The sequence below is a fragment of the Phacochoerus africanus genome, chromosome 10, assembly GCF_016906955.1.
Source record: "Phacochoerus africanus isolate WHEZ1 chromosome 10, ROS_Pafr_v1, whole genome shotgun sequence".
Lineage (NCBI taxonomy): Eukaryota > Metazoa > Chordata > Mammalia > Artiodactyla > Suidae > Phacochoerus > Phacochoerus africanus.
In genome coordinates, this window is record NC_062553.1 from 135,403,401 (window position 1) to 135,419,108 (window position 15,708).

The 15,708-nt window shown below is 42.9% G+C and overlaps 1 protein-coding gene across 10 annotated transcripts in view; it reads left to right on the forward strand.

Moving 5' to 3' along the window:
• The window catches only part of LIN54 (lin-54 DREAM MuvB core complex component), a 67,720-nt gene that overhangs the window by 16,654 nt on the left and 35,358 nt on the right, over positions 1-15,708 (forward strand). For 8 of the 10 annotated variants that reach the window (XM_047799186.1, XM_047799192.1, XM_047799189.1 and 5 more), the window contains exons 3-4: positions 3,491-3,614; positions 11,645-11,787. The exons of the other annotated variants lie outside the window; for them this stretch is intronic. In XM_047799186.1, the coding sequence (XP_047655142.1) occupies positions 3,491-3,614; positions 11,645-11,787 (267 nt within the window). The remainder of the gene's footprint in view (positions 1-3,490; positions 3,615-11,644; positions 11,788-15,708) is intronic. 10 annotated transcript variants of the gene reach the window in all.

Genomic DNA, 15,708 nt, shown 5'->3' on the forward strand with positions numbered 1-15,708 from the left:
CAGGGAACGGTAATGACTTGGTTTAGGTCTCCACACGCTGATGGTCCTTCGGAACGGTCCGCGTTGTTGGTATAAGACCTTAAGAGAGAAGGTTTCCAGAACATACGTTAAGAGGTCCCCCATTTTTCATGCCCAGATAGGCTGTTTTAAGTCACCACTGCTCTTGGAAAGACAGTGATCCACTCAAGACCAGGGAACACAAATGCCTTTCCTGTTTGAAAGAGCTGGCTTGTAGAGAAAAGGAGAAGGCATGAGCTAGAGACCTCACATAGCAGGTATGTGAGGAAGTAGGAAGGTTCGGGGCACTGACCAGTCCCAAATGTTTTAGTTACCATGTTGGCAAAATAATTAGAAACTTATTTTTCATGGGCCTTTTATTTAAGACCTTAAGATTTTTCAAACTTTGTCGTTTGCCCCGTGTTCCTTCTGCCGCCGTTGGAGATGGAGTGCTCCTTTTTTCTTGCTCGTCATCACGCTCCCTCATCTCTGACTTCCTGTTACGTCTTTAATGAGGCTCTCTGGAGTGAGCTGCCCGCTCGCCATCAGGCACCTTGTCCTCCCCTTGCTTTTTTAACCAGCTCTGGAACTTGCTTTGATTGGCCTGCCAGAGTTTATCTGGGTTTGGGGATTCGGATCATGACCATGTCACAAGCTGCTGCTGATCCACGTCAGAATGGGTTTTGTCCGCTCCTAAAAGCCACGTGCACCTCCTCTTCCAAGACGGGTTTACTCGCATCCACCAGTTTTCTGCTATAATCCCCTCAATACCAACGTGAAGACAAAGACTGGGGTTTAAATCTTCTCACTTCCTTTGTCATGTTATTTTATAAAATTTGATGCTCTTTATTTAGAAAGGACTTCTATTTAAAACAAAACAAAAGAAACACAGAAGAACCCCCTGTAGCATACTGTTCTACTTGTTTAATTTATATTTGGGTAGTTCCCATCTTTCCCACTCCAGAGTAGTCTACAAAGCTCTGAAACCCAGAAAAAACACACAAAAAGCTACACCACATCTATCTGTATCCAATTTAGGCTCCAGAATATTTGGTTTAGCATTACATGCTGTGTATGATTCTCTGATTTTTTTGCCCAGACGGTCCTCAGTAGCAGTATTGAAACTCTTCGGGTGTGGACACCAGGAAGGGGTGCGAGCAGGAGCCCCACCTTGAGAAATGAAGGGAAGAGGTGACGTCACGTGAGGCTAGAGGAGGAACAGAGGGACAGTTACACTTAATTACAGATAAACACTTGCCCATGTTTCCGGTGCATAACGCATACGAGTGATAAATAACTAGCAGTCTGGAACGGCGTAACTTCTTATGGTTTTTGGTACTGTGTTATATAGCTGCTGAATCTGTATAACACAGATTACCTGCATGTATTATTTGATTACATATTTGGCAATCTTATTTGTAAATTTCCTTCTCTGATTCATTTTTGTCTTAATCTGCTGATTAGATAAATTTATTTAAAAATGATCCTTTATGCTCTGTTTTACTTAATAATTTGTTCTGGGGTAGTTTAGAATCATAATGCAAAAAGCATGATTCCTTAACAGAACAGAACTTTTTTTTTTTTAGGGCTGCGCCTGCAGCATATGGAAGTTCCCAAGGCTAGGGGTCAAAATTGGAGCTGTAGCTACTGGCCTAGGCCACAGCTACAGCAACGCAGGGATCCGAGCTGCGTCTCTGACTTACACCGCAGCTCACGCCAACGCCGGGATCCTTAACCCACTGAGCTGGGCCAGGGATCGAACTTGAGTCCTCAGGGATGCTGGTTGGATTCGTTACTGCCGAGCCATGACAGGAACTCCTAGAACTCCTTATTGTTAGCAATGGTCCACTAAAGAAGTTGAGATTGTTCGTTGGAATGCTTAAGTGTTTTTGATTGTATTGTTTATATTTTTGTCCTGATTGGTAAGTATTCATATAGTCAAATGATTGTGAAAATCAGTTAAAATGGGGAAATACTTTTAAGTTCCCCATCTTGATAACTAGGATTATTTATTGCAAGACATGGATTTCCAAGAATATTAATACCTCTACCTCTTGAGATTCTTAAGATACTGAGTTAATAGATAATATATTCTAACTTAGAGTTTTAGGTCTGTAAATACACTTGGGAAATATTTTCCCTTTATGTCTCCCAAGTTGCTTCAGTTTTTAAAAGTACTATCATGCTGTACAGTAAAAAAAAAAAATTGTATTGGGGAAATAACTGTTAAAAATAATAAGAATAATTAAAAGTACAATTGTGGATTATTTGGTTGTATCAGAGTTTTGCCAGCTGAGTGTTTTTAATATAATAATGGATATCCTTGTTTTTGTTTTTTTTTTAACAAGATGGTTTGTCTTTCCTTTACATTTTGCTTTGTCAGTAATATGTTCTGAGTGTAAGAAAGTAATATATTCTAAGTGCGAGAAAGTGTGTTATTAAGTTTAATTTATAGTTAAAGCATAAAGCTGATACTTACCTAGTTCTGTGATTTATTACAGCTCCTGGTATATTTTGTCATTCACGTTGGTCATGTTTATTAATTTTTAGTTGTTATTTCCGATAATAACTAGTATTTTAGGGCCTCCATTTTCATATCTGCCAAAGATAAGATTAATGTTTCATGTTCTTCCTGTTCGTGAAAGCCTATGATTTTTATTGTTGCTAAATTTCTGCTTCTAACTTTTAGAAAAAGCTATTATGTCTTTGCGTATGTTCATAATTTCAATATAGAAACATTGGTAACTCCACCTTCCTTGACTTGTAGAGAATTTTAGTTCAGGGCAACAGGGTACTGTATGTAAGGTAAGATCAGAGGTGAATAAAACGTAGACTCTCCTTTCAGGGAATTTCTAGTCTAGTAAATCATATTTTAGTAAAGAATATTTCCGAGGCTTCACCTTTAGAGTAGCCTTTCTTTGGCCAAACTTGTCTCTCTTTATCCTCGGGCAGTAACTTGATCAGCTCCTCTTTTATCTGCCCCTGATGTAGATCTAAAATCAAAGGTAAAAGTCTGTCTTTAAGGTGTATCTATGTATTTTGCTTCCAGGGGCCAATGAAGTTACATTTACAGGTGGCCTTCTCATCTGCACCACACTTTCTGAACTTACTCTACTCCATCTTTTTATTGCTGAATAATTGTTATTGGGAAAAGAATATTGCTGTGCCATGTTTGTGTTTCATTATTATTAAACATTATTACTGAGCATAAAACATTAGTTTGAAATTTAATTTGGTTTTCATTATATGCATATGTTCCAGAGACTAAAGATTTATGATGAAGTACAAAGGTAATATGATATAATGGTTTAGGGTGTGATTGTAGTAGTATTTTGAGGAATGGCTGCATTTTAAGTGATTTTAACATTAATACTTAAATGTTTTGCTGAATGAGCTCGTGTCACAGGGGCTTCTGTGTATCAGTCGTGTATAATTGTGATTGAGTAGGTGTTTTATAGAAACAACGGTCTTCATAGTTATTTATATATTTCAGATCGCTAAGAAGCCTCGAACACCAACCTCTGGCCCAGTAATCACGAAGCTGATCTTTGCAAAACCAATTAATAGTAAAGCAGTTACAGGACAGACAACTCAAGTATCACCACCAGTCATTGCAGGTTATATTTCTTTATAGTTTGTTAAGCTAAACATTTACCTTCCTCTTAGGTTTAAGAAAGGCTATTCTACCACCTTGAAATGTTTGAGTGTTTATTGCTATAAACCAAACTGGTTAATAAGAAGTGTCACACTTATTAAATGTGTACTCCAAGCAAAACGCCGTATCTGAAAATCAATCCATTACTTCAATGTTTGTAGTCTTTGGCATAATTTTACCTGGAAAGTAGCTAACATTTACATCGTGCTGGCTCTAGGCGCGTTAGCTCTTTGCATGTGACCGCATATGCAATCCTCGGGGGTCCTGTGAGGGCTGAACTGCGAAGTCCCTGTTGTGCAAGTGTGGAAGCGGAGACCCTCAGCCAGTAAACGGCCAAAGTTGGGATTTGAATCCATGCAGTTTGTCTCTAGGGCGCACATGTGCTAAGTCGCCTAGGTTTAAAGGAATACATGTGAAGAGTATCTCATGGTTTCTGTTTCAGTTTTTCAGTATTTTTGTATGTTTTGTATGCAGTTCTTTATCATAGAAAATTGTCACAAAGCTAATAATTACTTAAGTGATAACAGGATTTTAGTTGAATTACTTTTATCAGCAAATTCCTTAGCCTGGCCAAATTCTCTTTTATTACATACTTTAAACATTTTTTTCCTTTTTTTTAATTAAAATTTTTTCGTATACTTTAAAATTCGTCTTCACCAGTGACACTTAAGAAACATTGACTCTGAGTATTTCTTTTTATTATTCTAGCTTACCTGCCTTTATCCTTCCAATCCAGCCGGTCTTTCACTTGGAAATCTCTGACCTCCTTTCTCTTTAGTAATCAGCCCTTCCTGTCCTCAGGTTCTTCTTTCTTCGTGCAGCATGGGGTTCGCGCCCTGTCCGTATTGCTCCCTGCAAAAAGCACTGATTCTTTTTACTCGCTTTCCATAATGGCTTGGTTAAGCCTCCTTCTCTTGTTTCTTCTTGCCTGGCAAGCACCTCAGTACTTCTAGGGAAAATTCCACAGCCGTGGTGACTGGCCTTTAACTCAGACCATGCTCCCATTACTCTTTTCACTACTGAGATCGCTTCTAGTTTCTGTTGTGCTGGGAGCTAATGGAAGCAGCTCTGAGGGGTAGACTTTTTTTTTTTTTTTTTTGTCTTTTTGCTATTTCTTTGGGCCGCTCCCGCGGCATATGGAGGTTCCCAGGCTAGGGGTTGAATCGGAGCTGTAGCCACCGGCCTACCCCAGAGCCACAGCAACGCGGGATCCGAGCCGCGTCTGCAACCTACACCACAGCTCACGGCAACGCCGGATCGTTAACCCACTGAGCAAGGGCAGGGACCGAACCCGCAACCTCATGGTTCCTAGTCGGATTCGTCAACCACTGCGCCACGACGGGAACTCCCTGAGGGGTAGACTTTGACTAGAGACAGTCAGGTGCTAAGTAACCATTTCTAGAGTATGTGCTCTTTTTTTTTCTTTTTCTTTTTTGCCTTTTTAGGGCCGCACCCGCAGCATATGGACGTTCCCAGGTGAGGGGTTGAATCAGAGCTACAGCTGCCGGCCTACACCACAGCCAGAGCCACTCGGGATCCAAGCTGTGTCTGCAACCTGTACCACAGCTCATGGAAGCACTGGATCCTTAGCCCATTGAGTGAGGCCAGGGATCAAACCTTGAACCCACGTCCTCATGGATGCTAGTCAGATTTGTTACCGCTGAGCCACAATGGGAATTCCTAGAATGTGTATTCTTTTTTTTTTTTTGTCTTTTTGTCTTTTTTGGGCCATACCCTCGGCATATGGACGTCCCCAGGCTAGGGGTCTAATTGGAGCTGTAGCCGCTGGCCTACTACACCACAGCCATGTCAGATCTGAGCCACGTCTGCAACCTACACCACAGCTCACAGCAACGCCGGATCCTTAACCCACTGAGTGAGGACAGGGATTGAACCCGCAACTTCATGGTTCCTAGTCGGATTTGTTTCTGCTGTGCCATGATAGGAACTCCCTAGAATGTGTATTCTTGATGAAGGCACTTAAAATGTTAACTCCCCAATCTCTGGGATATGTATTAAAACCACCTACTGCTCTCTGATAAATTTACAGGCAGTATAACAGTAGGCTACTCTGAAGGCAGTGGCAGTGAATCATTTTCTTGAGGCTTTGGATTATATGGGGAGGCTTCTCTTTTTAGCAAGTGAGAGAAGGCCTGGGGAGAGTGTAGTTGAGGGCGGTGTGGGGTGAGCGATTGTTCTGCTTTGGCCTTCAGAGGAGATGTGGGTGACGTGGGATGCTTGTGTTTTGAGGGTAGGTATGGCTCCAGAGGAAAAATTGGAAAGGGTTTGGATTTGGAGCTGCTTCAAGAAATGGGCTTTAGTTGACTGAAAGTGAGCAAGGCTTGGATATGTTTAGGATAAAGGCACCTCTAGTCTCTTGGGAAGTTGGGTGGGTGTTGGTTACCTAGAGAGACTGTCTCAGTGTAGTGCAGCAAGCAGTTCCTTACTATTTTGGGTTTGAGAGAGTCCCTTGAAACTTTTGATTATGGGGGGTTAAATTGTATGCTAAATAATTGTGGTTTTGCAAAAGCATCTGAATGTTTGGTAATGTCAAGATTTCACCTCTCCGAGTTCCTTCTGGGGTGCAGTGGGATGGGCAGCGTCTCTGCAGCGCCAGGATGCAGGTTTGGTCCTCCACGCGGCACAGTGGGCTAAAAGATCTGGGGTTGCCGCAGCTGCTGTGTTGGTCACAACTGCAGCTCAGATCTGATCTCTGGCCTGGGAACTCCATATTCTGAGAGGGGGCCAAAAAAGGAAAAGAAAGAAAAAAAAAGATTTCACCTCTCTTCCATTCGACTGTAATGGATATCATTGCTTGGTCTTTGGGTCACTTGCAGTGTTGCACGCAAATCATGGCTTCACCTTTGACTTGCAGACAGACTTATTAGCCTTCCCAAAATGCGTAGACATGGACTCTATTAAATTTCACTACAGATGTTGGCATTAAGTTCAGTTTGGAAGGATAATTCCTACTGTTAACTAGTATTTTATAACCTTTTTTTTTTTTTTGTCTTTTGTCTTTTTTGTTGTTGTTGTTGTTGCTATTTCTTGGGCCGCTCCCGCGGCATATGGAGGTTCCCAGGCTAGGGGTGGAATCGGAGCTGTAGCCACCGGCCTACGCCAGAGCCACAGCAACGCGGGATCCGAGCTGTGTCTGCAACCTACACCACAGCTCACAGCAACGCCGGATCGTTAACCCACTGAGCAAGGGCAGGGACCGAACCCGAAACCTCATGGTTCCTAGTTGGATTCGTTAACCACTGCGCCACGACGGGAACTCCTATAACCTTTTAAGTTCATGTAAGTCAAATTTTAAACCATCAAAGTAGCTCTCTTGTTGAATTGTCTTGTTCCAAGGAGCTTCCATTATCTTTATATTGCAGCTAATGATCTCTCAAATTACATTCAGATTGCTTTTTAATGATTTTTGAGCTTCTCATGGAAGATGGATATCTTTTTCTGTCTTTTAGTCAAGACGAACTTAGTGTTTGTATAAAATTAATTTTTCTAAAATGCAAATCTCATCTTTCCTTGCTGAAAGTTTTCTTTGCCATATCCATTTCTTGGCCTTAATCTATCAGGAGTAAGTTCAGACGCCAGGCTTTTTTAGCATTAAAATCATTTATGGTCTAGTACGTACCTTTTTCACTTCCACCTCCTATCAGCTCCAGACCCACTGATGTAACTTATTTTAAGAGGTCACCCAGTGGACCTTGTTCTCTCAAACCTCAGGCTCTTGGCACTGTTGCTCTTACCTGAAGTGCCTTTTTTCGCTTTCCTCTTGGCTGACTCATCATTTTACTTTGTATTTTCTCCCCCATCTTGGAAATTTTTGATGCCCAGGTTGAGTTATATACTCTTTCTCTGACAATCTCCTATATATTTCCATAGAACTTTGTTATACCAAATATTTAACTTTATTTTAATTAGACTTCTTTTAGATTTCACACTGGCTTTTAACATTTCTATTAGTTACAGTTTTATCATCATACTTAGTTTTCTTGTCTGTCTCCCATACAACACTTAAGAGTTTTCTTAATAGTATTTTTTGGATTTTGTTTCCATCTATTTTTTAAAAACTAATTAATTAATTTAAAAAATTGTGGTTTTATATATATATATATGACATAAAGTTGACCATTTTTAACCATTTACTTAGTTATATATTTATTTTAGGACTGCACCTGTAGCACATGGATGTTCCCAGGCTAGGGGTCAGGTTGGAACTGTAGCTCCCAGGCCTCCGGAACAGCCACAGCAACCCTAGATCTGAGCTGCCTCTTCAACCTACCCCACCCACACTCATGGCGACATCGGAGCCTTAACCCACTGAGCAGGGCCAGGGATCGAACCCACAGCCTCGTGGGTGCGAGTTGGATTTGTTACCACTGAGCCACGGTGGGAACATTCACGTTCTGTGCAACCATCACCACTGTCCTTCTCTAGGATTTTTTTCACCTTGCGAAGCTAAATCTCTGTACCCATTAAACAGTAATAACTTCCCAGTTCCTTCTTCTCCCGAGCCCCTAGCAGAAGCATTCTTCTCCATCAGTTTGACTCTTCTGCGTAAGTGGAATCATACAGTGTCTGTCCATTTGTGACTGGCTCTTTGTGACTCTAGCACGTAGTTGTGGTTCCGTGGATGTGTATGGTTGTGGGAATGTCAGCACGATGGAGGCAGTGTGGTGTACGGAGGAGCTACTAGGAACTTGGATTTTAGTCATGGCTCTTGCACTGGTTTGTCTCTGTGATTTTGGATAATTGTGTTTTCTGTTCACTGTTTTTATTTCTGTACCAATCACTTCACATGACTTTTGAGAGGGTTAAATGAGGTACAGAATCCTCATGGCCGGAGCAGCTAAGGTGTAAGACTGCTGTAGCAGAGCAAACTTCATCCGTGTGAAAATATTCACTAATGAATTAATCTCTCATAGAATTAGTCCTCATTTAGATAAGCTGGCTCCCTGCCCCCAAGCTGTCCCATCTGTATCTTTTTGGATTATATATCCTTTAGATTCTTGGAGAATACCTAACTGTGGAGTAGAAAATGCCTTACAAATTGATTTCAAGGTAAAACTGTATAACTTGGATGCTTTCTTGAATTGGTCTTGCAGAGCCAATTAAACAGGGATTTGGAGATTAATCAGGAGAAGTGCTACCTGGATGAGAAAGAAATGGCCCTTCAAAAAGAATGACTTTGAGTTTTGAAGGATATAGAGAGTTCTTGGGAAAATTGATGAACTCCTGGAATATTTTGGCAGAAATGGTCTGTGCATTGTATTATATGCTGTCGTACAAATTTCAGAAGAGTCCCTCTTCCCCAGAACCACAGTTCATTCTAAGAGATAGTATAGTTGTCCTTATAAACTGAATTTTTGTTAAACATAAGCCAAAAAAATTTGTAGGTTTTTTTATTTTTATTTTTTTTTGGTCATTTTAGGGCTGCACCCTCAGCATATGGAGGTTTCCAGGCTATGGGTCCAGTTGGAGCTGTAGCCACCGGCCTACACCACAGCCACAGCATTGTCAGATCCAAGCTGCATCTGCGACCTACACCGCAGCTCACGGCAGCACCGGATCCTTAACCCACTGAACGAGGCCAGGGATCGAACCCGAAACCTCATAGTCAGTTTGTGCTGCGCCATGATGGGAACTCCTAGGTTTTGTTTTGTTTTTTTTGCAGTGATATTTTGTCCTTGTTTTAAATGTAATTCACTTTAAGTGCCCTTTTTTCTGGTATCAGTTACCCTCGGGAATTGAGGATTTTTTATATGCATGTTTTCTGAAATACATGTAATGCTTAACAAACAGGACATTGTAGTAATAATGATAAATAATGAGGACTTTATGAAAGTGTCTTTTTATTGATAATTTCTTTTCTTAACATAATTGTTGTTGGGTTTTTAGGCCTAATCCCACATACATGACTTTCAGAGACCAGAACAGACAAATGTTGGTTCAGGCAGGCTCGGCACTTGAGGGTGGGCCCCTAAAAATGTGTGATATAGATCCATTTAGTTTGTATAGAATTGACTTAGTTATGATGTAATTCAGACTGAAAAAAAAAGGCAGAATTCTCAGCTGAAATTCATTAAGGAAAACGTCAATAATATAGAAGGTATTCATGTACTACAAAAAATGGAAAAACATACTTAAAATGTTTTTTAAATTCGTAACTGTCAGATAAAACTCGATTCATCTTTAAAAAAAGAAAGTATGTATATATGCTGCTGCACTGTTATTAGAAAAAACAGCCTAAAACTCTTACAAGCCAGTTCTCTATTTTTGAAGGAAAGTCCCTTCTTTTTTTTTTCTCTTTTTCTCTTCCTTTCTCCCTCTCTCTTTCATCTCTAACTGTATCTTGTAAGTTAAATCATAGCATCTCTAGGTTGGAGGGTATTTTAGAGATAATTCAGCTATCTAACTTCTCTGTTTCTTGAGTGCCTGGGTTTCCTCTTTAGCTAGTGGATTCGATTATCTAGCATCTGTTGAAACACCTACAGTGAGTAGAAACTCACCCATATTGAAATAGTTGCTTCAACTTGGAAATTTTTGTTAGAAGTTCATTTTTACTACTAAACAGAAGATTTTCTGTTTCTGTGTATTAGTGCTGTGCATCTGATGGATACAGATCAGTTCTGGGACTTCACCTTGTCAGCTGGATCTGTCAGGATAATTTTGGTTTTCTGCCATAACAGACAGTCTCCAAATCTCAGAAATGAAAAAAACCCAACTTTTGGAGTTCCCGTTATGGCTCAGCAGAAACGAATCCGACTAGGAACCATGAGGTTGCGGGTTCGATCCCTGACCTCGCTCAGTGGGTTAAGGATCCGGCGTTGCCGTGAGCTGTGGTGTAGGTCGCAGATGAGGCTCGGATCCAGCGTTGCTGTGGCTGTGGTGTAGGCCGGCAGCTGTAGCTCTGATTCGACCCCTAGCCTGGGAACCTCCATATGCCGCAGGTGCGGCCCTGAAGAGACAAAAAAACAAACAAAAAACCCAACTTTTATTTTTATTCATATTTCATAATTACCTGCATGTCTGTTGTGGGTTAGAAAGGGGGCTCTTCTCATCATAGTCACTCAAGGACCCACGCTGGCAGAGGAGCCACCTCTCAGATGTGGCAGAGAAGAGAGCTTCGGAAGGTCTTGCGTAGGCAGTAAGTGTTCTGACCCCAAGAGGACACACGTCCCTTCTCCTCATTTATTGGCCAGAGCTCGTCATCTGGCCCCAATCTAACCACAGGAGCGGGAGAGGTAGGAAGTGCAGTCCTACTGAGTGCCCAGAATTGGGGTGGTGGGAGGGGCGGTTGGCACCAGAATGGAATTTGGAGCTCCGTCAGGTCTTCGTATTTCTCTAAGCCATCCAGCTGCACTGTGGTTTTTCTGTGTTGTTCCTGAAGGGTATTTCCAGACGGGAACATAGTATTCCTGTTGGTATCTGGCCAGGACAGCTAGATTCCCTGCCCCCACCGCTTGGCAGTCTAAAATCAGACAGTATTAAACCGGAGAGTGTTTAAGTTAGTCCAATAACTATCTCTTTTGTAGGTGTGGACTTAAATTGTGTCCTGGATGGTTTAAGTTCAAATTAGAAGACAGCTGAGGTGTAGTGGAGAACAGAGATTGAAGTTTTAAGACTTGGATTCAAATCCTGACTTTGAGGAGCTGTGCTACACAGGACAGCTTAATTGTCCTGAGCCCATTTTCTGATAGATATAACTTACCAGTACTGGTGAGAAAGCGAGCAGAAGTGTTTCCGTGGACTCTAATAAAATGGTATTAAGACACTAAGTGTTACTAAGGAGCATTGTTTTGCTTCCTTCTGCCTGGGTTCACCGAAATTCGTTAGACCTACTGAAGTGTTCAGTTCCTAGGTGACTACATATGAAATATCAAACACATGTACTGCCCTCCTTGTGGGTGTGAAGCATCGTAACATACATTCTTATACTGTGACCGAAAGAAGTCAAACTGACGTCCTGCCTCTCGTTTGCAGGTAGGGTTCTTTCACAGTCTACTCCTGGGACTCCATCCAAGACCATAACAATATCTGAAAGTGGTGTTATTGGATCGACTTTAAATTCTACAACACAGACACCAAATAAAATAGCCATCTCACCTTTGAAATCGCCAAATAAGGTAAAAAAAAAAGTGTGGTTCATGACGTTATTTTTTTACTAGTCACTTGAGGTCCTTCAGTTTCAGTATATTCCCAAACAGTTAATAGAACTTCGGTGAATGCCACATTAGTTTAGTAATCAAGGACATGTGGCATCAAAAACTTACCTCTAAGTGCACAGTAGCAAAGTAGTCACTTTGCATGCTAAGATGATTCTCATGGCCCATGTGAATGTGGGCACAGCATAAACCTTTTGAATGAGGTATGTTATGTTGGTGTTCAGTTAATATTTGTGCAAAATTATTGTCTTTGGGTCAGTCCCGTGTATAGTGACTCTGTAAATAGAAAAGGTTAAATGTCACTTTTTAAAAAATAAAATGCTCGGTGTCTTCTGCCTGAGCTGTCCTGAATTTTATGGAGAGCTGAGCCTTTGCCAGTAACAGAGTATCCAGAGTACTAGAAATTGTCATCAGAGGCTGGTAACCGTATTATCAGAGTATTTTAGGTCTAACAGAGTTTATTCGAAGCATTTGAAAGCTTTTCGTAATTTGTTTTCATTTTAAGGAGGCAAAAATGACCTGTCATTTCAGGTCAAGTAAATAGTCTTAGCTCACTTTCCTAAAACATACAGATGTCATTATACCAGCAAAACGTTTTAGAAAAAAGTATGTTTTAAAGGAGATACTCAGGTGGAAAGCCCAGCATCATTATTCTGTAAGGTGCCACCCTTGCAATTCTGGAAACACATTGTCCTGTATACCTGCCTTTTTCCTTAATTCGTTACTGTTCATAAATAGAACAAACATTAAATGTTTGCCTTACATTTTAAGAAAGTCTAGCTGTTGGTTTTTGTTTTGAGACTTGAATATAATGTATAAACGTAATGTCTGTTATAGTTTATTAAAATGGGATTCGACCTGCATAATAATACAGATAATTTTTTGCCTAAGTGGAATGCATTTGATAGATATTTGAGTGCTTGCTGTGTGCTACAAGCACTGCAGATAAAGCATGAATAAGGTACGTTTTTAATTTCAGGGAGTTCAGTAGAAAAGCTAAACATTAAGAATTGTCCTGCTGGGAGTTCCTGTCATGGCTCAGAGGTTAACAAATTCCACTAGGAACCATGAGGTTGCGGGTTCGATCCCTGGCCTCGATCAGTGGGTTAAGGGTCCGGTGTTGCCATGAGCTGTGGTGTAGGTCACAGACATGGCTTGGATCTGGTGTTGCTGTGGCTGTGGTGTAGGCTGGCAGCTAGAGCTCTGATTCATCCCCTAGCCTGGGAACCTCCATATGCAGCAGGTGTGGCCATAAAAAGACAACAATAAAAAAAAAAGAATTGCCCTACAGAATCCTAATGGTCATAGATAGATTGATGAGCTCTGCTGTGTGTCAGGGGAGGCTTCTCCAAAGGATTCTACTCTTGAAAAGTCTTAACCTAAAAGGTGGTTTGGGCTTCAGCTGTGGTTGAGCATGGGCACTTTCTGGATTGAAGTCGTGCTTTACACGAAAGTGTGAAAGCATGGCCCTTTCGGGGAACGACATTGCTCTGGTGGCGTGAGAGCCAAGGATGCTAAGTTTAGATGGAAGATCTCATTATCCTCAGGGGGGTTGGCCGTTACGGTTCTTAAGGACTCTGACTTCCCCCTGCTTCCAGGACAGTGGTTGACAACCTTGTCTTCACTTTGAAATCACCTGGGGAGCTTTCATGAACAGCAATGCCTGGTTCTTATTCCCAAAGACCCTGTTTTAGTTGGTCTGGCATTTGGCCTGGTGTTAGGATGTTTTGAAGCTCTCTAAAGTGACTCTAATGGGTAGCCTAGATTGAAAACAACTGCTTTAGGATAATATGAGATTTCTGTTTTTAAAAAGATGACTCTGTAGCATAATGAAAGGTAGTTTGCAGGAAGGTATGCCTGGATTCTGGGAGAGACCAGTTAGGTTACTTAATCTCAACCTTGCCCGCACTTTGGAAGCACCTGGGGATCTCTTGAAAAAACTCATGGCTGGCCCTGCCTGACCCCATTTAAATCCGTTTTTAGGCTGGGCCCTAGGTATTAGATTTAATATTTTAAAATTCTTTTTTTTTCGGTCTTTTGTCTTTTTGTTGTTGTTGTTGTTGTTGTTGCTATTTATTGGGCCGCTCCCGCGGCATATGGAGGTTCCCAGGCTAGGGGTGGAATCGGAGCTGTAGCCACCGGCCTACGCCAGAGCCACAGCAACGCGGGATCCGAGCCGCATCTGCAACCTACACCACAGCTCACGGCAACGCCGGATCGTTAACCCACTGAGCAAGGGCAGGGACAAAACCCGCAACCTCATGGTTCCTAGTCGGATTCGTTAACCACTGCGCCACAACGGGAACTCCTTAATATTTTAAAATTCTAAAGTGTAGGCTACCTTAGAGAATCACTAAATTAGATTATTATAGTACTTCAGGTTTGAGCTAGACTAGTCGCTAAGGGGCTAGGGAGAAGAGATGTGTTAACAGCGATTTAAGACATAACGCTGGGGAGTTCCTGCTGCATTGGGGAGTGGTTAAGCACCTACTGGCGCAGAGATGGGGGTTCAGTCCCTGGCCCCGTGCAGTGAGTTAAAGGATCTGGCTTTACCACATAGGTCGAAGCTACGCTCAGATTCAGCCTCTGGCCCAGGCACTTTTATATGTTGTGGGTGAGACCCAAAAAAAACCCCGAACCACCTAATGACAGATGTCAGCGTGTCAGGGGTGGGGAGAATCTAGGTTGACGCCCGGATTCCTGACCTGCATTGCGGAGTAGATGGTGGCATCGTGCAGGGGTACGTGGGTTTGTATCTGTTGGCGTGCCCATAAGGACTAGCTTGGTTTTTCTCACATCCTTGACTTTAGCTGTAGCGTGTTGAATCTTCCTCGCCTGCCTCTTGACAAGACGTCATTTTTACTGTACGAATAAACTTTGTTTTGATGGCATTTCAAAGGTATGAAAAACCTCCAGAGCGCCCGTCCCGGTGAATGGCTGCCCCTGAGACCGAGCCTGCCTCCGGGAGCGTGTGTCGCGGGGAAGGGGTGTCGTCTTCCCTGCGCTCTCCGCCGCCTCCCCTTTGCCGCTTCTGGCTGCTGACCGGAAGCTGGATGCGAAGAGGAAGGGTGACGGTTTACGTGGCTGGGACCATGGCGACCCAGCTGCCAGGACCCTCCGTGTGGCAGGTGCTTAAGCAGGGCCTGTAGAGCTGGGCCTTTAGGGCGGTTTCCCGAAGCCCCGTGGTTCGCCCTCGCTGGGGTCCCGGTCTGGGGTCTGGAACACACCCCGGCTGCCTGTGGGCGTCCTCTGACTCTCTGGGCTCCTGCAGCCGCCCGCAGCCTGTCCCTCCTGAGGACCCCTGCTCAGGAAGGCGCGGGTCTCTGGCCCACCACGGTGCTTTCGCCCTTCGGCAGCGTCTGCTCGACCAGCGGGAAGGAGCCCCTTGGAACCCAGTGGTAGAAGCGGGGCTCGTCTGACTACCGTCCTCTGTGTCCTGGCGCCGGCGTTCCGGAGCTCCCTCCAGCCTTTTACTTTCAGAATTCTCCAGGCTGGGGCGAGCTTCCGTGTTCCCCCATGCCCTAAGCTCCTGGGGTGTATGTCAGCTTCTTGGGGTGGCTGGACCAAAATGGGCTGAAGAGTTTCTTTATCTCAGTGCGCGGCCAGTTTCCCTTCTTAGGGTGATCGCCCAGTCCGCCCCAAAGGTTTTTCCTGGAGACCCTTGCCTTTGTTCTCCCTGGTGTAGAGCCCTAGTTTTCTCTGTTTAAGAATTCCCTTCTGCAGTTCCCTGGCGGCCTAGCAGTTAAGGATCCAGCATTGTCACTGCTGTGACTCGGGTTCGATCCCTGGCCCAGGAACTTCCCCATGCCTTGGGCGGAGCCAAAAAAATAAAAATAAAAAAAGAATTTACTTCTGTTTCTACTAATCTGTTTTGCTTTCCTT